At 49.4% G+C, this 22921-nt stretch overlaps 2 protein-coding genes across 2 annotated transcripts; one reads left to right on the forward strand and one right to left on the reverse strand.

Annotated features, from left to right (window-relative positions):
• Window positions 1-9833: 9833 nt before the first annotated feature.
• Window positions 9834-10766, forward strand: LOC135441566 (olfactory receptor 14A16-like). Its single transcript, XM_064701124.1, has one exon. It carries the CDS (start codon window positions 9834-9836, stop codon window positions 10764-10766), a length of 933 nt encoding a protein of 310 aa, XP_064557194.1.
• A 10616-nt stretch (window positions 10767-21382) lies between these two features.
• Window positions 21383-22315, reverse strand: LOC135441564 (olfactory receptor 14A16-like). The gene has a single exon (XM_064701122.1). The coding sequence runs from the start codon at window positions 22313-22315 to the stop codon at window positions 21383-21385; it is 933 nt and encodes a 310-aa protein (XP_064557192.1).
• Between the last annotated feature and the right edge of the window lie 606 nt (window positions 22316-22921).

Raw genomic sequence — 22921 nt, forward strand, 5'->3', positions numbered from 1 at the left:
TGATGTCTGGCGGGGCTGGAGAGGCTGCTCGAGCCCTGGGGCCCATGACACCTGTCGAGGAGCTGTGCCTGCCCAGTGGTCTCCTGAGGCGGCAGGGCCTGGGCGGTGAAGGACAAGGGTGAGCCGCCACAGGTGCTGGCCCCAGCGCATCAGGACTCAAGGTCTTGTCCCACATTTGGCATGGCCATTCTCCCACGTTACTCCAGCTCCAAGCTCAGTTGCCCCATGTGCCAGTCCTCCTGCTCCATTCTGCCCCTTTCTTCTTACCACAGATGCAAAATACCCATGCCACATTACCCAGCTCTGTACACAAAGCCCCACTCATCCCTCAGCTAGCACCCTGCAGATAATCAGCCCCCTGTCCTCACTGACCCCTTTGCCCTGACAGGGCCATACCTGACACATCCTGTGTCCTGATCACCATACAATGCTGGTCATTATGGCCCCTTGAGATGTGTCCATCACCGTGCAGCAGGATCACACTGGGCTGAGGAGGAGAGGGCAGCTGGCTGCAATGCAGGACCCAGTCCAGCATCCCCCAGTAATCCTCCCAACCCAGATCTCCCTGGGGACTGCAGGCGCAGATTCTCCCTGGATAGTGAGCAATGCCATCAAGCCTCAGTCACCATTCTGAGTCCCCACCTTCATCACACCTACCTTGTTGTTGTGTACCAGGAGACACTGCAGCTGTGCACTTGTATGTGGGGAAGCCTTGATGTTCGGCATTGTGGAGCTGCTGCTCTGATGGTCCCCAGAGCTCTGCGGCACACGAGGGACTCTGGCACGGACCGGTGGCCTCCTGTGGGATGGGGCAGAGTGTAGAGATAAGGGGTTTATAAGGGGTCTGGAATCAAGAAGCAACTCAATATGAGGTATGCATCTTGTTCGATTTATTACTGCTTGATATGTTCTTTTATACTATTGTTAGTTCTCCACATGTCTTTAGCTTACATTTTATTGGGTACAAATATCTGTTCATGTGGTTTTACTAATGCTATGATTGGTGCAAGCCAGATGTTCATGCCTCTGCTTATTCTGCAATAGTTCTGCCTTGCGGTTTACTGATAGTCTGCTAGCGGGCCTGGAGGCATTGTGTTATTGACCAGCTTCTCTTTATCACCTGGCCAAGGGCATTTCAAAGACTCTCTGCTGGCTTCAGACCTGGTTGTGCACTCCTTGCAGATAATCGTGCCCTTTTGCTATCAGCCAGGCCTGTATGCTTGCTGCACTACTAGTCTCTGTACTCTCATCACCTTGGTTCTATTGGGTTCCCAGAATCAGAATGGCCCCTTGGTTCCACCAGGCCTGGATGTGTCACACTGGCCCCTTGCTTCCATGAGGCCTTGCAGTGTAACAGTGGTTGCCTTGGTTCTGTGAGGCCCTGTGGTGTCACAATGGCCCCTTGGCTCCAGGGGGACTCGGAGTGTCAGAATGGTCTCATTGGTTCCCGGAAGCCCCACAGTGTCACAATGGTCTCTTTTGGTCTCACAGTGTCACAATGGCCCCTTGGCTCCAGGGGGACTCGGAGTGTCAGAATGGTCTCATTGGTTCCATGAAGCTCCTCAGTGTCACAATGGTCTCTGGGTTCTGCAGTATCACAATGGAACCTTGTTTCTGTGAAGCCCTGAAGGATGGAATGGCCCCTTGGTTCCATTGGGCTCCTCACTGTCACACGAGTTCTCAGTTCCACAGAGCCCTGCAGTGTCACAGTGCTCTCCTTGGTTCCATGGTGCCACACAGGGTCACAATGGCAAATCCCCCTCTCTGGGCTTTGTCTGGGAAGTGTCTCTGGGCTCCGTTTCGGGCCATTCACGTCCATGGGGTTCTGTCAAGTCCCAGTGGAACCTTGGTGCCATGTTGCTCCACAGCCTCACAATGCTCTCCTGCTGCCATGAGGTCCCTCCCTCTGTGACACACTGCAGCCCTGGCTCCATCAGGGTCTCTGGGGTTCCATGGTGCACACCTTTCTCACATCTGCGCCTTGCCTCCATGGGTTCCATGGACTCACAGTGGCCCTCTGCATTCCATGGGGCCCAGCTAGATCGCAGCAGAGCCTGGCTTTCACCGGTTCTGATACCTGTTCTGCCCGCTGGCAGGGGTGATTTAAAGAACACAGAAACCAATGGGAAGAATTGTCTTATTTTACTGTGAGTGTTAAGGCAACACAAAAGTAAAATTATACATTCAGTACAACTACATGCTTGGCTTTAGCAACAAGCAAAAAGAGGCAAGGTAATGCACCTAATCATTATTACAGGAGAAAAATGATAGGGATTGAGAAAGACACATCCCCAATTGCCTAAACACTTTACCATCATCCAGAGTCCGCAGTTGCTGGAGAGTCCCATTTCACAGCCAGGACCTGGAGAACTCTTCCAAGCACTTGGGAAAATCCTATGTGGTGCATTCACCCATAGGTGAGGTCTGAATTTGCTCCAGAAGCGGGTCCAGCTTTCATAGGCCCAAATGAGTAAGTCAAAGTGACTTGATGATATTTTTAGCACATAAACTCCTGGATCTCATGGAATGTTTCCTGACCAGGAGGGCCCAGGGCTTGGCCAGAGCCCAGTCCCTGGCTTGGGAGGTTTTCCCCTAAAATATCCTACAAGCCTCTATTCATGTCAGTTGGGAAAATTTCTTAGAATGATACATTTCTTGCAGGTAACTACACACAAGATTATGTGAAAGTCTCTGTTATAAGTTGGTAGTGGAAATGAGCCCCCACTCGTTAAATTCAATCAGTAGAGAATTGATTGAATTAGCAGAGCAAGCTGATAATAGGCAAATTGCAACTCTGGGTGAAGCCAAGGGCTTGCACCCACCCGGGAGCGCTGGGTGTAGCCAGGGAGTCACCGCTCCGCCAACCGCCCAGACCCGACCCGACAGTTCGCAGGGTTTTTATATGTCTATTTTTCCTGGAGATGCAATTCTTCCGGTGTACTCTGCATCTGTGCCAATAGTTGCTAGGGGGTCTTTTTCTGCCTTCTGGTGGTCGTTTGGAGGAAGGCTCCCATCCTCTTCTTCAAGGTTTTGACGACTCTGCAATAGCCTTTACCATATATAGCTGTGTAGCTGCATAAAATTACATATTGCATATCCAGCCTTTCAACATATTAGCTTGTGACATATTGTGGTTTAAGCCTTATGACATTCATTTTGCAACACCTTAGCCCATTATATTTATTTTGTGGGTTTTCTATTCTTGGCTTTCTTCTCTTCATAGACTTTAGAAACTTGATGAACAAGCTTGAGACATTAACCCATTACACATTAACCCATTAAGGGTTGGTCCCAGAAAAAATCTGCCCATACAGTCAAGTCTGGCTAGACTTGGCCTCTGGTGACTGCCTCTCATCTGCCCCTGCACCACTGGGGCTCACTTGTTTCCTTCTTATGGAGACCATTGTGACACTGTGGGGCATTGTGGAACCAATGGGCCATGGTGACACTGCAGGCCCTTGTGGAACCTGTTACACTGTAGGAACTTGTGGAACCAAGGAGAACATTGTGATACTGCAGGGTACCATGGATCCAAGGGGCCACTGTGACACTGTGGGGCGTCGTGGAACAAAGAACATCTTTCTGTTCTTGTAGAAGCAAGAACATCTTTGTGGTTCTGTTGGGCTGCATGGTCCCAAGGGGCCAGTGATAAGTAGCATGGCTTTGAGGAACCAAAAGGCTATTGCCGCATTTCAGGGCCTTGTGGAGTCAAAGGGCCATTGTGATCCTGCAGGGCACTGTGGATCCATAGAGAGCATTGTGGCATTGCAAGGCCCCATGGAATCAGGGAGACCATTGTGACCCTGCAGGGTCTCATGGAAGGAAGGGGCCATTGTGACACTATGGGAAGTTGTGGAACCAAGGGAATCATTGTTGCACTACTGGGCCCCAATAGAACCAAGGGGCTATTGGACACAGTGAGGCTTCATGGAACCAATAGATCATTATGGCACTGTGGGGCCTTGTGGAACCATGAAGACCATTAAGATCCTTAAGAACTTGTGTAATCAAGGGGCCATTATGACACCACAGGACATCATGGAAGCAAGATAACCATTGTGACATTGCAAGGCCTCATGGAAGCAAGGAGCTACTGTGACACTGCAAGCAGCTACTTGTACACTGTGGATCCAAGGGAACATAAAATAGGTGTGGCTGCCTTGGCCTCCCAGGGATCACCTGACAGGTCTGGCTGACCTTGGAATGTGGAAGGCCATTCCCATCTGTCCCTGAAACACTGGGGCCTGGGGCTTTCCTTTGTATGGAAAAAAACTGTCCATCTTTTCCAGGTGACCATGGCCAAAATTTGGATTCCACCTCCAAATTTCTGTGTATCCAAGGATTGCTGTCAGACAAAAGCTGCCAGGACAGACAGGTCTAGCTAGTCTTTGACTCCTGAGTTCCAGGACTCACCTGTTTTCTAAACATTGGAAAGCACTCTGTGCTGTTCTTTGTATGGAAAAAATCATCCTTCTCCAGGCACAAATGTCTGACATTAGGATTCCACATTCATAATTTCAAATATCCAAGGGTTGCTCCAAGCAAACCTGCCAGGACAGACAAGTCAGGCTTGCCTTGGCCTCTGGTGGTTGATGTTCATCAGCTGCTGAAACATGGAGCTCTGTGGCTTCCTTCCTATGGAGACCAATGTGACATTTGGGAGCCTTGTGAATGATGAAGCCACTGTGACACTGCAGAGCACCATGGATCCAAGGGACCAATGTGACACTGTGGGGCCTTGTGGAACCAAGGACATCATTGTGGCTCTGTTGGGCCGAATGGTCCCAAGGGGCCAGTGCAAAGCAGCGGTTTGAAAGATAGCCTGGTGTCATAGGAAGGAGACCAGGACACCAGATGGTTCATCACAGGTCCAGTTTATTGAAGAAAGTATCAAACACTTATACAGCAAATAATAAGCTTATGAATATTCTGTAAGCCAAGCAATCTATTGGTTAAACTATAGCATTAACTCATCCACATTCCTTTGGGCCTACGTTCTCTACCTCTCACGCCTCACTGTCCATTTCTTTATCATATTCCGCAAGGCTCAAGGACACATTATCTTGCACCTGCAAGATTTGGAACTAACCATGGTCTTGTACTTTTCCATTCTCTATCCTGCTACAGACACAAAAAGGCCTCTGCCTGCCTCTGCCCTAGTTAGGACATCTTCCCCAGATTAATTTGGCTGTGTTCACTCTCCTCAAGCCACTCTTTGACAAAACTCTCCACAGCCTGGCTGTAACTCAGAGTCAGCCAGATTTACTCCGAAAGAATTGGCCATGAGTTTCAAGTCCTAGGAATCATTCATTTAACTTAGGGTGAGTTTGAGAGTTCCCCCATAAGCCTTTAGTGTCATTATGCTAAACTGTCCTAGTTCTGCTCCCCTATTGTTTACTTATTTCACCTATATGGTTATTGTTCTAGAGTGTTCTAACCCCAAGTTTATATGTTGTTGTCTCAGGTCTTTGGATCCTGCACCTCATACTGTACTCGACTTCTCCACGATTATTGTTTTTCACCCTGTTATTAAAGTTCTTTTTGGGCAACTCCATCGAACCAGCTCCTTTTCATTTCCAAACCCTTGCCCTGAAGTCAGGGAACCAGAGAGGTTTGTCGCAGCCACTCTCATTGTGACATTTGGCACCCAAACAGAGACCCTAAAATTGAGGGCTCCCTGTGTCAGTCACGTCAGCTGGGGTTAGCTGATGGATAGGCCAGTGCTCCCCGGGATTTTGGATTGTGCCAGGCCCGGTGGATCCGTCGTTACTTTGAGGGACCTTGGCCAGGATCAGCAGGGAAAACAACGGTTTCACCTGCATAGGATTGCAGGTGGGTTTGGGGAAATGCAAGACATTTATTGCCCATCTTTCCACTATGTTTTTAAAATATGCACCCACGTCCCATTATTGATTTGGTGTGTTCTGGTGGCTGTTCCTCCTAACGTGGAGAAAGAGAAAAATGGGCAGCCAGATGTCCAAGTAGAAAGGAGCATTTACAGATGCTTTAAGTTAATTCTCACTGATCATAATATTTTACAAGAACGAATTAAAATCAATCATGAGGTAGATCTTTAAAAAATTTCCAGATGTCTCTGCTGATGAAAACCATACCACTGAATTTTGGGACTCAGTGGGAGTTAAATTGTACAATTTTTGATGAAAAGGGACCCAGTTGCACCCTGCATGCTCCCATTTTCCATACCATCCTTCAGACCCTTCACCAGCAAGCAGTGTTTTGAAAACTCAATCTGTTGGTGACTTCTAACTCAGGACCTTCCCTCAAACCTGCATTTCTCATACCTTCCACGATGGTCCAAGATGGCAATGGCCACACAGTCTTGGAGCATCGTGGCCTGGACACTCAGAAAGAGGCTGAATGTGGCTCAGGAGCCCGACTATCCTCCCTCCATCCTGGCTCCTCCACTTCCTGCTACCACAACCTTCTCTTCTGCCCTGAACGAACCTCCAGACTCCACCCCCACAACTTCAGGTCATGCCCCAATATCTATGATTCCACCTTCACCCTGGGCCATGTATCCAGAAGGCCACCCCAGATGTCCGCCATCCTAAATCAAGGCGCTTCCTCTCCAACACTGGACAAAATGGCAGTGCCCTCTGCCTCACTCTCTGGCAACAATATAACCCCCATGATCAAAGATAATAAGCCCAACTGTCACAGTATTTCTAATCCAAATGTTTCCCCTCCAAGATATACTTCCTCCATGGAAGACAGTTTGGATTCCTTAGAGGCACCTCACCCTTCAACCCCAGACGATCCCTAGGAAAGGATCCGGAAAGAAGCAGTTAAGGAAGGAGACTGGCAAAGAGTCTTGAAATTCCTCATTGCCCCCATATGTTATGAAAGAAGGAGGCAGAATCCCAGGTATCAGCCATTGGTTTGAGGGGAAATCAAGGATCTGTGTAGGGCAGCTAAAGACAATAGGAAGGACTTACTTGTTTTAATGGCCTAATGAAGTCCATTTTTTCAGCATGTCTTAACCACTTATGATTTAAAAATATATTATGACCATGCTGTTGCCACCTACAGAATACACCCGGTGGGGAGGGGGATGGAAGTGTTTACTAAATCAATTAATAGCAAATTATGCTAATAATGAGGCAAGGGTGGAATTGACAATCAACCATCAAGCTGCAGAAGGACAACACAGCTGAGCAGATGATCAAGCAGCAGGTATCCCCAGAGAAGTATTGAATGATATAAAAGAGATGGCTTTGAAAGCTTTAATCCAGGTGTCGGATGGTAGCACCCCCAATTTGGACTAGCTTGGGTGGCTGCAGCTAAAGCTTTAGGACAATTAGACCATCTTGGGTGCCTGTTAAGTAAGCAAACCAATGCTACCTCCCTCACATTGAGTGGCCTGCTCTGAGACATAGAGACCATCAGACATGCCACCTTGCAGAACAGCGATAGAGTTTTTACTCTGGGCACATGGGCATGGCTGTGTAGACTCTGAGGGCATGTGTTGCATGAACCTCTCCAGCCACAGCAAGTCAATCCACAAGAGCATTCAGGTACTGAAGGAAGAGTTCAAGAAGCTTCAAGTGGAAAACAAAGACTGGTTCAATAAACTCTTCCAAACCAAGGGCCTAAAGGGTTGGATATTATCTAGCTAAAACAGGACTATTCATTCCTTAGTAGTTTTTTTTGTTGTATTGTTAATTGTCCCATGTTTGTTTGGATGCTTTTAGAAAATCTTACAAAATTCTTTCAGTTCCATCTTTGTTGTAAAACAGAAAGGGGGAAGATACCCAACACAGGCTCCTCATGAATACCTTGTAGGACAGAATTGGAAGACAGGATGGTACAAAAACCTCTCAAAGTCTCAGTTTGGGAAGGAAACACCTTAAAAGTACCTAAAAGTATTCTTAAATCCAAAAAGTACCTTAAAAAACTTGAGTATCTCAAGGTATTAATGAGCCCCACTGAGTGTCAGTACAAAGCTCTCAAGAGACTTATTAAAGCAGGTAACTCGGGCCATGATTGCACAAACCTCTCACAGAGTCTGTATCAAAAGGGAAACACCAAGTACCTTAAAATAACTGAAGTAACTTGAAGCATTAATGAGCCGCACTGAGTGTTGTTACTGACAAAGCCTCTCCAGGGACTAATTACAGCAGATAATTGGAGGCCATGATTGCATAAACCTCTCAGAGACTCTGAGGCAAAAGCCAAACCCAAAGTCCTTTGAAAAGTCTGCAGTCCCGGCAAGGAGCATTAAGGATTCCGCAGGGGCATTCCGGACCCAGGCTCCCCAGGGACTCCTTCCAGCAGATCCTTGAGGCCACTGGGATGTGGGCTAGGGGGGGATGCTGAGGGCAGGACAAGGGGCTGACAGTGCCCAGCCTGGCTGGGGCTGTGCCAGGAGGCCCCAGGGCCTCAGGACAAAGTGTCTCCTCACAGCCCTTGGTGGCACAGACCCTGCTGTGGCCCAGGGCACCAAGACTTGGCTTCTCTTTGTCCCCACCTGTCATCACTGCCTCCAGTTCTCTGCTCTGCCTGGGGCCTGGGGACACTTTCTCAGTCATGTCCCTCAGTAGGACCCATTAAATGTCCAAGAAATTTTGGAGTTGGATTCTGCCTTGCAGTTCTGGAGAAGTTTCTTCAGCTCCCTCTCAGGGACTGATGTTCAGGGCCTGAGCACACAGCCCGACTGTCCTTGGGCAGTCTCTGTGCTGCTGAGCTGGGCTGGGCGCCTGGCACAGAGGCAGCTCCTGGTAACCAAGCAGAGCTTCAAAAGCACATTTCTCTTGATGAGCAGCTCTTCTGCCAGCCCAGCAGGGCTGGGGCACTGCCTGCAGCCACCCCGGGCACAGCACAGAGGCACAGAGAGCTTCAGTCAGTCAGGGCTGGGAAGGTGCTGAGAAGTGCCTGGGGCAGAATCACTGCCAGCCCTTGGCACAGGAACCTCTGGCTGCAGGACAATGCAGCTGCAGCTCCTGGAGCCATCTCCTGTAGCTGGAACATCCCAGTGCCTACAGACGCTGTGAATACGTTCTCTGATTCTCTCTTGTGCAGAGCAGCCAGGGGTGCCCAGGGCTGTCCTGCAGAGCAGGGTCCTGCAGCCCAGGGCGCTGTGCTGGGGCAGGGACTCTGCTGCCTGCCAGGGACAGCTCTCAGCCAGCCCTGGCAGCTGCTCCCAGCACTGGGGGACAAGGTCTGGGTGGGAGGAAACAGCTGGTAAGGCTTGGAAGTGTTCTCCTTGTGTGGGGAGGATGCTGCATTGTTCAGGACTGCTCCCAGCATGGCAATTATCTGCAGAAATTTTCAAGTAGATTATACAGGGAGCACAGCAAGGCAGGGGCTGCATAAAAGGGAAAAATTTATTAATCTACTGCTTTGAGGTGCTGGGATGGGAAATTGCACGTAGATATTCATTTCTCAGTTCATGTTTAGAAAAAATGAAAAAAAATTATCTCAGCTCTGTATAAAGCAGGCAGTGACAGAAATCAGCACAGGACCCCTCACAGGCAATGTCAATGTCACTTTTCCAGCCTCCTCAGGGTTGCTCTGACGTTGCCATCAGAGCCTGTAGAGCCAGAGCTGCCTCTGGGCAGTGCCAGAGCTGGGAGGGGTCTGCAGGGCAGAGCTGAGCCCCCAGGGCTGGGCTGGGCTCTGGCAGCACTGGCAGGGCCCAGCCCTGGGCACAGGGAAGCAGCTGCAGGCAGGGACAGCTCCAGGCAGCAGAGCCCTGGGCAGGCAGTGGGGGTAAAGTGCCGCCAGGCTGTGCTGGGATATTTAAAGTCCTCTCCAAACGCAACTATTCCATGATTACTTTTCTTATAGATCCAAATATCAAGGAACCATAGGAAATGTCCAACAGCAGCTCCATCAGGCAATTCCTCCTGCTGGCACTGGCAGACACGCGGCAGCTGCAGCTCCTGCACTTCTGCCTCTTGCTGGGCATCTCCCTGGCTGCCCTCCTGGGCAACGGCCTCATCATCAGCGCCGTAGCCTGCGGCCACCACCTGCACACGCCCATGTTCTTCTTCCTGCTCAACCTGGCCCTTACTGAACTGGGCTCCATCTGTACCACTGTCTCCAAAGCGATGCAGAATTGCCTCTGGGACACCAGGAACATCTCCTACACAGGATGTGCTGCACAGGTCTTTTTCTTTGTGTTTTTCATCTCAGCAGAGCTTTCCCTTCTGACCATCATGTGCTACGACCGCTATGTGTCCATCTGCAAACCCCTGCACTATGGGACCCTCCTGGGTAGCAGAGCTTGTGCCCACATGGCAGCAGCTGCCTGGGCCAGTGCCTTTCTCAATGCCCTCATGCACACGGCCAATACATTTTCCCTGCCCTTGTGCCATGGCAATGCCCTGGGCCAGTTCTTCTGTGAAATCCCACAGATCCTCAAGCTCTCCTGCTCCAAATCCTACCTCAGGGAGCTTGGGCTCATTGCAGTTAGTGTCTGTTTGGTATTTGGTTGTTTTGTGTTCATTGTTTTCTCCTATGTGCAGATCTTCAGGGCTGTGCTGAGGATCCCCTCTGAGGAGGGACGGTACAAAGCTTTTTCCACCTGCCTCCCTCATCTGGCTGTTGTTTTCCTGTTTGTCAGCACTGGAACATTTGCTTACCTGAAGCCCCCCTCCATCTCCTCTCCACCCCTCAATCTGGCCCTGTCAGTTCTGTACTCGGTGATGCCTCCAGCCCTGAACCCACTCATCTACAGCCTGAGGAACCAGGAGCTCAAGGCTGCAGTGTGGAGACTGATGATTGGATGCTTTCAGGAAAATTAAATTGATGGCCAATTGCTGCAAACCACTTCTAATAGAAGTCATCTTATTGTTGGTTTGATTGTAGGGGCTTTTTTTCCTTTATAGTAGTTTTCTCATGTTGTCCACACATAAATGTCTTTTTTGTGCCATTTCTCATTTTCTTTCTCTCCAACTTCCCTGTGGCCACAGACTTTGTCAATGAGGGGTTTCGCTCTGGGTGACATTAAATGAACTAAAGGATCTCCCAGCCAAGATTTCTGCAGAGATGCCCTTGTGTTGCCTTCTCTGGAGCGGCAGACACCAATGTCTGTGTGCAGAGCTGGGGCAGATCAGTGCTGGCCCAGCAGCTGTGCCCAGCAGCAGCAGCACTTGGTGTTGCCAGTGCTGCTGCCGTGGCCCTGCCCCGCTGCCCTGGTGGCCCTGGTGTTGCTGCAGGGCCTGAGTGCTCTCGGGGCCGGGCACAGCCCTGGAGGTGGCAGTGGCGGGGCTGCAGCAGGGACAGGCCAAGAATTATAAATAATTTGTAATATAAATCATCTTTGATAGTTCTTTTGGATTTGTCCTTTTTTTCCCAGTGATTTAGTTTTTATTATTGTCCACAAAGTAAAACCATTGTTAGTGCCATTTCTCATTTTGTTTCTCTGCACTTTCCCTGTGTCCACAGACTGTGTCAATGAGGGGCTGTGCTCTTGGTGTCTTTAAAGGAGCTAAATGATCTCCCAGCAAAGTTTTCTGCAGGGATCCCCTTGTGTTCCCTATTCTGGAGCTGCAGCAGCACTGTCTGAGTGCAGAGCAGGGCCGGATCAGTGCTGAGTCCATCAGTTCTGCTCCTGCTGGCCACACCATTCCTGATCCAGGCCAGGAGCCACTGGCCTTCTTGCCCACCTGGGCACACTGCTGCCTCATGTCCAGCCTGCTGTCCAACAGTGCCCCAGGTCCCTTTCTGCCTGGCTGCTCTCCAGCCACTCTGTCCCCAGCCTGTAGCACTGCAGGGGTTGTTGTGGCCAAAGTGCAGGACTCAGCACTTGGACTTGTTCAACCTCACCTTGCTGGATTTGGGCCCTGGATCCAGCCTGTCCAGGGCCCTGTACAGAGCCGTCCTACCCTCCAGCAGATCAACATTCACACCCAGCTTAGTGCCATCTGCAAATTTGCTGATGCTGAACTCAGTCTCCTCATGCAGATCATCAGTGCAGATACTGAAATCCACGCTGGCTGGCTCTGATCCCTCAGCCATCCTGTGGGTTCCCTGTGATGGCACTCAAGGTGATCTGTTCCATAACCTTGCCGGGCACCCAGGTCAGACTGACAGGCCTGGAGTTCCCCAGCTCCTCCTTCCAGCCCTTCTTGGGGATGGGCTCACATTGGCACCTCCAGTCCTCTGGAACCTCCCTGCTGAGGCAGGACTGATGGTAAATGATAGAGAGCAGCTTGGGGAGCTCATCCACCAGTTTCCTCATCCCTCTAGGTTGGATCCCATCCAACCCCATTCACAGATGAGCACCTGAGTGGCTCAGCAGGTCACCAATGCTTCCTCCTGGATTACAGGGGGGGCTGTTCTGCTCCCTGTGCCCATCAATCAGCTCAGGAGAACACTTGTCCTGAGGATAACCTGTCCTAATATTGAAAATTGAGACAAACAAGATGTTAAGTAGCTCAGCCTTTTGTTTATCTCTAGTTACTATATTTTCCACGGCATCCAATAAAGAGGAGAGGTTCTCCTTATCCCATGTTTTGCTATTAATTTGTTTTATAGAAACATTTTCTATTATTTTTGCAGAAGTGGCCACGTTAATCTCTAAGTGATCTTTCACCTCTCAACTTTTCTTTCTGCATGACCAAATGACATCCTTAAATACTTCCTAAGTTGCTTGGCCTTCTGTCTAAAATTTATGCACCCTCTTTTTTCCCCTGAGTTCCCACAAAAGCTCCATGGGCAGCCAGGCCAGTCGTTCTCCTCACTACATCATCTTTAGCCATACTGGGAAAGGCTGCTCTTTCCCCCTTAAGATTCCTTTTTTGAAATGTGCCCATCCTTCCTGGACCCCTTAGTTTTTAAGGGATGTTTCCCTTCAAAAAATCAGGATCTGATTTGGTACTCCCCAAATCAGCATCCTAAACAGGCCAAAGTCTGCCCTTCCTAATTCCAGTGCAGAAGGTTTGTTGCTGCCCCTCCTTATTTCACAGAAGATCACAGAGTGGGCTATGACATCACAGAATGGGGTACATGAGGTCATAGAGCAGCTATGACATCACAGACTGCCTCTGTGATATCACAGAGCAGGCTGTGACATCACAGGTTGGAGGTATGACATCACAGAGCAAACTGAGACATCACAGAGCAGGCTGTGGCATCACAGAGGGACTGTGTGACATCCCGGCAGGGCTGTGTCAGGTCACTGGGTTGGTCACTCTGCCCCAGCTCCCTCTCACAGTTTCTCCCAACAAGTCCAATGCTGTTCGTGCCCAGCAGGGTCCCTGTCCCGTGGGATCCCCCCGGCCCACCTGGAGCCACAGCCTCCACCAAAGGATGTTCCACAGGATCCACCCCAGAGCCTGACATGGGGACAAGGGGCCAGGGCTGTATTACCAGGACACCAAGGATGGATCGTGACACCCGGTCACTGTGGCCAGCTTTGGGTTGCCCAGGGCAGGAACAATGTCTGGCAGATGGAGCAGGGTCTGGGAAGGGCCTCCAAGGTGGGGCTGGAGCCCTTGGGCTGTGAGCAGAGGCTGAGGGAGCTGGGCTGGTCCAGCCTGGAGCAGGGAAGGCTGAGGGGCTCCTCATCCCAGCCTGGCAGTGCCAGCAAAGAGGGGATGGAGAACACAGAGCCAGGCTCTTCACAGGGGGCTGGGGGGAGACAAAAGCCAATGGGTGGAAGGGGAAAGAGGGGAGATCAGCCAGAATAGGAGGAGATGAAATGAATCGGGCTGCTTTCAGAATTTCCTCAACACCAAGAGCAGCCTGACCTCCCTTCTCCATCTACCACTGATAGATTTGGAAATCAGGAATTGTTTGAACTGTTCTGTCCTCAGTCCAGGACAAGAATCCTGATACAAGAACTTAATTGTGTTTATATCTATCAAAGAACCACGTTTGTCAAAAATTAATTTTAGTATGTAAATCAGTTGTGAATAGTGGATTCATCAGACACTGCTGGGACATTGTACATAGCTCAAGGAAAAGTTTGTAGCTGTGTGATTGTTATTTTAATTGTGTAATTTTTATTACGTAGTATCCTGTTCAACTGTGGTCTTTTGGCTAGGTCCAGTGTGGGCTGGAGGGAGCTCAGATTTGCACAAGTCTGCTCTGAGTTCCAGCCATGGATGGGGAAAATGGTGGGGTGGGGGTAGGGACAGAGCCTGATTGATTGTCAGCCATGAAAGGCCTTGATTTTTATACCCAGTCAAACTGCATGAGGAGGTACTTGGATTCACTGTCAATTGGAGATTGCACATATCAATAAATTTACAGGAAAACAAAACTAAACGAAACAGAACCAAAAAAATCTTTTCTGGCTGTCTTTTTAAATATCATGTATTCACTTTGAATACACTACTGAGATCTACTTAAACACAAAGGATTTGAAAATTAAAATCAAATTACTCCCAGAAGCTTGCCTGGTTAAGGTGTTCTGAATGTTAATGAGCCCTCGGACACTGAATTCCTGCACTGAAGAGCTGAAGGCTGAACAAGCCTCTGGAGCAGTGAAATTCAGCAGCAGCCTCCAAGGTGCTGAGGATGTCAGCAGCCCCCACTGAGGCCATCCCTGCCCAGAGACCGTGGGGGAATGGGCAGACAAGGAGAGCGTCCCTGGGGCTGGGGCAGCACAACTCAGAGGCACCAGCAGCTCCAGCTGGGAAATGGAGTGTGGAATGTGGCTGGGAAAGCCCTGCCTGGGCTGGGCCAAGCAGGACACACAAGCCCTGACTCCCAAACCCCAAACAACTCTCTCAGTGAGACATTTTAATGGAATTACAATTGTTTGTGTACTCTGAGTTAGGCACACTGGAGAAACACCAATACAAGAGATTCTGTGGAGCACAGAAGAACAAAACAGCCTTTACTGGGTACTTTAGAAAATCAGAGAAACTTTGGCAAAAGGTTTATTATAGCTTTGTAGTGGTTTTGGTTTGTTAATTTAAGATTTTTCGAATTCTGGGATTTCTTAAGTAATGTATTGATGAGTATGGTGGGTTTTGTTGTCAATTAATTAGTTATGAAATAATTTTGTTGTGAGATAGGATTGCGAGAAAGGTACAGTAGGCCTAAAATTTTAAGAGGGTATAAAGAAATTTTTATTTAAATATAAATTTAAAAAGAAAAAAAGTAGTAAGAATTAAAATCTTTGGAACACTTTTTTCTTTAAGATATTTTTTTACTGACAATGGAAAGAAACTAAACTTAAAATTTCTAGTTAGGGTACTATTTCTAGAATAGTCGTTTTTAGTTCACTTTGGGAGAGAAGGTTTTCTTGTTAAGATTGTGGAGATTTTTTTACAAGAGGAAACAGTGGATTTTTTGATGTTCTTAATTCTCTCATGGATAACAGTTGTCTAGGGAATTTTGTTATTGTGAAGTTACTTTTATTGCTTCAAGCTTTTTTACAGCTTGTTGATGGGCCATGTCGACTTCTGGGGTATTGCTTTAAACACGAGTTGTTTAAAGGTAAAAGTTTTTATTATTAAGTTCAAAATTATTTTTATCTCTGGGAATAGAGATTTTCTTTTGGGGATACTGGATTACTTTTTTTACCCTGTTTAAACTTTTTATGAAATTACAGTTATTTTAACATTTGTTTATTTAAGTATGGAGGTTTTTGTTTGATATTATTTTGATTTTTTTCTGTAGTTTTATGTGTTATAAAGAAAAAGTGTTCTTTCTCTATAGTTTATAAGACAATTTAATTTTTAAGATTAGGGATTTTTTTTCTTTTTTTGTTAATTAGGATTTCAATGCTTCTTTACTTACTTTGGTGGTTTTACATTGTTTCTTTATATGCTTGTATTTTGTTTTTCTTTTACTCAAGGGAGGATTGAAGTATTGAAAAGGTTACTGATCCGCCTGTAAATTCTGGTGGGAGTTGTGGTTGGGTTGTGTTAGGATTGGTTTTATGGTTGGTTTTGGGAGGTTTTTTGTGTTTAAGTTTTTAGTTGTAGGGCTATTTTCTATGGGTTGTAAGTTGTAGTATTTTTGGTTTTAGCTGTGTTGGGGGGAGGGGGCCTGATGGTAAGATTTTAATAGGTGTGGCTGGTTTTGTACTGGTTGGGGTTTTGTGGCCTCTTTTGTTTTCCTGTTTGGGAGTTGTTGGGGTTTGGTTTGGTTAGAATGGGGCCAAGGGCGGGGGGTGGGGGCAGCCTGGGGAGGGGGGAAGTGGCTCAGCCCACGGCAGGGTTGCTTGGTTTGGTTTGGTTTGGTTTGGTTTGGTTTGCTTTGCTTTGCTTTGCTTTGCTTTGCTTTGCTTTGCTTTGCTTTGCTTTCCTTTGCTTTCCTTTGCTTTGCTTTGGTTGAGATGGGGGCCAGGGCTGGGGCCCACTGCTTCTTTGCTGACTTGAAAAGAAAGAGGAGGTTCCTGGGTTTCTTTGTCTTTAATATGCGTGTATCACAGAGGCGTGTTTGGTATCTTAGTGGTTTAACAGATTGTCAGTTACACAAAAATTTTTGTATTACTTTTTAAAATTCTTCTCATGTCAAACTGACAGATATTCAATCAACAGAAAACACTTCTCAAAACATTGACTTGGTCCATTCAAATTCACAAACTCTAAGCCTGTTCAATTTAATGTTAATCAAAATCTGCAGGAGCACAGAAACAGAAGACGACACAAAACAGAGAAAGAAAGAAAAGCCAGCACTGTTCCGCCTTCTTTTGTTTTTATGGTGCCCCATAGTGTCACAATGGTGCCTTGGATCCATGGGGCCCTGCAGTGTCATAATGGTGCTTTGATTCCATGGGGTCCAGCAGTGTCACAAGAGACCCTGCTTTCAATTGGATTCCACAGTGTTGCAATGGCCCCAAGGTTCCAGAAGGCCCTGCAGTGTCACAATGGTCCCAATGATTCGATGAGGCCTTGCAGTGCCACGATGATCTCTGTGCTTCCACAAGCCACACAATGTCATGTGACTCCTCTATTCCATGAGCCCTGCAATGTCACAATGGACCTTTGGACCCTGGGGGTTTGCAGTGTCACAATGGTCTCCTTTGGCTCCACAGTATCACAATGGACCGTTGATAATAGGAGGCCACTCTGTGTCACCCTGGAGCTTTGGTTCCATGCAGGCCTGCAGTGTCACAATGAACTCTTGGTTCAATGGGGTTCCACAATGTCACCATGGCCCTGACGTTCCAGGCAACCCTGCAGTGTCACAATGATCTCCTTTGGTTCTCCAGTGTCACAATGAAATACTGATGACATCAGGCCCTGCAATGTCACAATGGACCTTTGGTTCCATGCAGCCCTGCAGTGTCACAAAGGCCTCTCTGGTTTCACGAGGCCCCACAGTATCACAATGGTCCTCTTGGTTCTTTGGAGACCCCCAGGGTCACAATGGTCTCACTGGTTTCATGAGGCCTCACAGTGTCACAATGCTTTGCTTATTCCATGGGGCCTCATAGTGTCACAATGATCTCCATGATTTCATGAGTACCCTCAGTGTCACAATGGCCCTTGGTTCCATGAGGCCTTGCAATGTCACAATGGACCTTTGGATCCATGGGGTCTCACAGTGTCGCAATGGCCTTTTGGTTCCATGACATTCCAAAGTGTCACAATGGTCTCCACAGTTCCATGAGGCCCCATGGTGTCACAATGGACCGTTGGTTTTATGGGGCCTCTCAGTGTCACAATGGTCCCTACATTCCATGGACCCACAGTGTCAGTACAGCCCTCTTGGTTCCATGAGGCCCAGCAATGTCACAGTGCTCTCCATGATTCCATGAGGCCCCAGAGTGTCACAATGGTCTCTTGGTCTCATAGGGCCCAACAGTGTCACTATCGTCCCTTGGTCTCACAGGCCCCACAGTGTCACAATGCTCCCTTGGTTCCATGGGCCCTGTGCTGCCCATTCCCCCTCCCCTTCTCAGGCCACCCTGCCAGCTGAGAAATGCTCCTTGGGGCTCGGCCTTGGCCAACAGCCCCTGGGCTCAGCTCCTCTGCAGCTCATCACAAACACTGTCTGCTCCAGCCACTGCTGCTACCCAACCAGCTCCTGGTTTCTGCAGGAGCAGCCCTGGGAACTGTTTTTGTTCCCTCAGTCGCACAATATCCCTGTTCTCACCCTGCCAAAGAAAGCTGTTGCTGCCAAGGGCAGCCAGGATGAGCCATTGCTGGGACTGAAGCCCCTCTCTTGGGGCCCTGCACACAGCGCTCCAAAAGGAGCCCTTGGAGCTCTCCTGGGCCAGCGACTCCTTCTGAGTGGGGCCTCTCCCAGCCGGGAACTCTCCTGTTTGCTGCACTCGGGGATCCCAAACACTGACAGAGCCTGGGCTGATCCCCCCACTCCTCCAGGCTCAACCCTTTACTCTTTGCTGGGGAGATGCCAAAGGATCCACAGGGAGCATTTCCTGCCCTCAGGGGAATTTCTCCCAGGTGCCTTGCACTGACTCTTTGTGTCTGTGTGCACACAGGAGTGCCTGTGCTGGGGAAATGTGGCAGAAATGCTGCTCTCTGAGGGGTTTGAGTGCCTTGGATAGCTGAGTCAGTCAGACGTGTAGGTAAGGTTAAGTCACAAGGTCTAAGTGAAGTTAAATGATGTTAAGAGTTGTTTTTTTTCTAAGTTTTTAAGTTTAATATAAGTTATAAGCTAAGTTAAATATTGTTAAGTGTTATTCCTCTTTTAAATTGATAAGTCATAGGTTATAATTTAAGGTAAATACTTTTTAACAAGTTTTTTTGCAAACCTTGCAAGGTTTGCAATCACAATCCTCCTTGCCACAGGATCAGGCACCTGCCTCTAATCAGATCCAGTCAGCCTTGCTGCAAATGCCATGAAAGACTCATCAAATCAACTCCCTGGACAATGGTCACAAATGGCTACCTCGGAGCAGCCATTTCCAGGGTCTAAACAATCACTGCCATGCCCAGTGTGTCGCACTGGTCAAGCACAATGGGATCGAATCCACTCTGCCCTGGGTATTTTCATAAAGCCCAGTGCCCAACAGCATGTCAGCCACATCCACACGCCTGGGGTCCTATGGCCTCAGTGCAGCCTTCTGCACCACTGCGTCAGCTGCCAAATGAGCCCACTTGGTCTCAAAAACATCACCTTGCACAGGGTCAAAAAGACAGCGCGCCACATGACGGAGGTCAAGAGGCGTCAGCACATCCATAACAACCCTCCAGAGAGTCTGCATAACCTCATCAGACCCCAAACCATGCTGAGCAACCGCATCATGGACTTCCCTCTCCAGCTTATACAAAAGCAGTTAATGGGTGTTATGAGTAAAACCCCTGTGCAGAGGGAAAGCCTGGGAAGCCCCTGGCAAAGCCATCGCACCTGCTATGTCCCGGTACTTGGGCCCCACAGGGACAAGAGTAGATGATTGACTGGGTGTCAACTCAACACCCCTTGCCCCTGCACCCCCAGCAGCACCGGCAGAGCCAGAGGAGCCCACTCCGCAACCCTGCAGATGCCGCGAGGAGGCAGGCTCAGTCATCTCATCAGACTTAGTTTTGGCTTCTCACCAGAAACGCACGGGGTCCCTCAGACACACAGTCACCTGGCACGAGGGAAGTGTCCACAAATTCAATGAGGAGGCGCCACAGCCCCGGGAACCTAATGGCCTCCTGCTGGCCATGTCAGCAGTCACGCTAAAGGTAAATACCTCAGCGCCCTGTCGTGCCACAGCCCTGGCAGGGGGCGCCTTGGCGGGCACAGGTGCTGGCATAGCCTGCAAATCCGGTGTGGACTGGGATGATGTGAACAGTGGTCAAAAGGGTTTTCAGGATGAGAGAGAGACAAGAATGTTGACTCCATGATCAGAAGGCTTGATGTATTATTTTATTATATATATACTACATTATACCTAAGCTAAAAAGAAATAGAAAGGAAAAGATTTCTCACAAGGCTAAGCTTAGAATGGAATTGAAAAGAATGGATAGCAAAGATCTGTGTCTTGGCAGAGAGCGAGACCCAGCTCTGCTGTGAGTGGTCAGTAAATCCAAACATCCACAGGAGACCAATCACGGATCCACCTATTGCATTCCGCAGCAGCAAAAAAACCATTGTTTACACTTTGTTGCTGGAACTTCTCAGCTTCAGCAGGAAAAATCCAAATGAAAGGATTTTAATGAAAAGATGTCTGTGACAGGACGAGACTGGCCTGGTGCCCCTGTCCCCGACACAGAGGAGGGGAGGGGCACTGAGAGAGGTGCAGCACGTGGAGCAATGGGGAGTGGGGCCAGAGAGGAAAGGGAAAACAGGGATGGACAGTTCACAGGGAAGGAAAAGGGATGGGCAAGAGGAAGAAATTTGAAGCAGGAAGAATAAAGAAAGCAAAGGTGAAGCCAAGGAAATGCTCAAGGTATTTTTGGGGTGGCTGCCAGGCAGCCCTGGCTCTGAGCAACAGCGTCTCCAGTGGGACAGGAAACTCCCAGCTGATGGGAACAAACGTTCTGGCTGACTGCACAGGCCAGGACAAAGCTGAGTGGTTTCCCTGGTGTCCCCCAGCCCTTGCTGGCTCCAGGGGCTGATGGCATTTGTGCTCCCTCATGTTCATGTCCCCACACCAACAGCATGGGGGTGCTCCCCTGCTGTGTGCAATGCAAACAGGGGCTGCTGAGCCAGTGCTGCCGTGTCTGTGCCTGCAAGGATGGGGCACCTGTGTGAGCTGGGGGAGAGGCCAGGGCTGCAGAGGGGGGATGTTGTTGGCAGCTCCATGAGGACGCTCTGGGATGCTGCCCTGGGCTGTGCAGCACACTGGGGATGGATCAGCCCCTGCTCTGCTGCTCCTTCCCGTCTGCCCCAGGGCCCTTGCAGAGCCCCAGCCATGCTGTTTGCCCCCAGCCTGCCCACGGCCAGCCTGGGGCTGCTCATGGGGCTTTTCTGTGCTGAGCATTGGCCTGGGTGTGTTCTTGAGAGAGCCTGGGCAAGGAGCCTGGAGCCCCCAGGGCCTGGCCTGAGGCGTCAGCGCTGCCCCAGCAGTGCCCATGGCCTGTCCCTGCTGCAGCCCCGGCACTGCCACCCCCAGGGCTGTGCCCGGCCCCGAGAGCACTCAGGCCCTGCAGCAACACCAGGACCGCCAGGGCAGCGGGGCAGGGCCACGGCAGCAGCACTGGCAACACCAAGTGCTGCTGCTGCTGGGCACAGCTGCTGGGCCAGCACTGATCTGCCCCAGCTCTGCACACAGACATTGCTGCTGCAGCTCCAGTGAAGGCAACATAAAGGGATCTCCCATGAAAACTCCACTGGGAGATCCTTTATCTCCTTTAAAGCCACCAAGAGACCAGCTCCTCATTGACACAGTCTGAGGCCAAAGTGAATTTTGGAGAAGCAAAATAAGAAATTGCAGAAAAAATGGCCTTGGTTTAGGGAGAATATTAAAAAAATGAAAACAGAAGAAAAAAAAAAAACAATCCAACAAGAAGTATCAAACGTTACTTTTATTTCAAGACATATGCAGATATTGGCAACCAGTTTAATGTTTCCTAAATGGTCCACTCATCAGTGTCCACACTGCAGCCTTGAGCTCCTGGTTCCTCAGGCTGTAGATGAGGGGGTTCAGGGCTGGAGGCACCACCGAGTACAGAACTGACAGGGCCAGATCCAGGGATGGGGAGGACATGGAGGGGGGCTTCAGGTAGGCAAAAAACCCAGTGCTGAGAAACAGGGAGAGCACAGCCAGGTGAGGGAGGCAGGTGGAAAAGGCTTTGTGCCGTCCCTGCTCAGAGGGGATCCTCAAAACGGCCCTGAAGATCTGCACATAGGAGAAAACAATGAACAAAAAACAGCTAAATACTAGACAGACAGAAAACACAAGAAGCCCAAGTTCCCTGAGGTAGGATTTGGAGCAGGAGAGATTGAGGATCTGGGGGATTTCACAGAAAAACTGGCCCAGGACATTTCCATGGCACAGGGGCAGGGAAAATGTATTGGCTGTGTGCATGAGAGCATTGAGAAAGGCACTGGCCCAGGCAGCTGCTGCCATGTGGGCACAAGCTCTGCTGCCCAGGAGGGTCCCGTAGTGCAGGGGTTTGCAGATGGACACGTAGCGGTCATAGCACATGATGGTCAGGAGGGAAAGTTCTGCTCCCATGAAGAAGATAAGCAGAAATACTTGGACAGCACATCCTGTGTAGGAGATGTCCCTGGTGTCCCAGAGGGAATTGTGCATGGCTTTGGGGACAGTGGTGCAGATGGAGCCCAGGTCAGTGAGGGCCAGGTTGAGCAGGAAGAAGAACATGGGCGTGTGCAGGTGGTGGCCGCAGGCTACGGCGCTGATGATGAGGCCGTTGCCCAGGAGGGCAGCCAGGGAGATGCCCAGCAAGAGGCAGAAGGGCAGGAGCTGCAGCTGTCGCATGTCTGTCAATGCCAGCAGGAGGAAGTGGCTGATGGAGCTGCTGTTGGACATTTCTTGGTTCTGGACACTTTGATCTGTTCAAAGACAACATTGACAATTTGGACAAAATAGTTTTAGTCAATGCTATGCTATTTTCTTACAGAACCACTAAAAATTGCTTCTCTTTCTTTGGGGAAATTTCATTTACCTTTTTTTTTTCAGTGTAGCTTTGGGCTCCAAAGTAACTGTGTGTTTTTTAGAAGAGACAGAAGTCCTGTTCTCAGCATTGCTCTCAGGCTGAACACTGGGGAGCCCAGAGGGAAAACAGGGCTCCCTGTGCCCCAGTGCAGTCAAACCTGCTGGGCCAACACAGGTGCTCTTTGCTCATTTCCCCTCGCTCTAGTACAGGATGTACCAATTTAAAACTGCACTTAAAAATAACGAGGCTTTTTTTGATGACTCCAGTTTCAAAATCAATCTTTCCAATTCTTTTCTCTCTCCCTATGCAGCTGGACATGGAGGGATACCAAGGGCTGGCCTGGCTCTCTGCTGCCTGGAGTTGTGCCTACTGGGAGCTGTTTCTCTCTATCCAAGCCTTGTCCCTGCCAGTGCTGCCAGAGCCCAGCCCAGCCCTGGGGGCTCAGCTCTGCCCTGCACACCCCTCCCAGCACAGGGCAC

Source organism: Zonotrichia leucophrys, unplaced genomic scaffold (genome assembly GCF_028769735.1).
Source record: "Zonotrichia leucophrys gambelii isolate GWCS_2022_RI unplaced genomic scaffold, RI_Zleu_2.0 Scaffold_344_55258, whole genome shotgun sequence".
Taxonomy (NCBI): Eukaryota; Metazoa; Chordata; class Aves; order Passeriformes; family Passerellidae; genus Zonotrichia; species Zonotrichia leucophrys.

Bases quoted from the DNA above. Each gene is read 5' to 3' on its own strand.
- LOC135441566 (XM_064701124.1), top strand. From the start codon at position 9,834: ATGTCCAACAGCAGCTCCATCAGGCAATTCCTCCTGCTGGCACTGGCA.
- LOC135441564 (XM_064701122.1), bottom strand. From the start codon at position 22,315: ATGTCCAACAGCAGCTCCATCAGCCACTTCCTCCTGCTGGCATTGACA.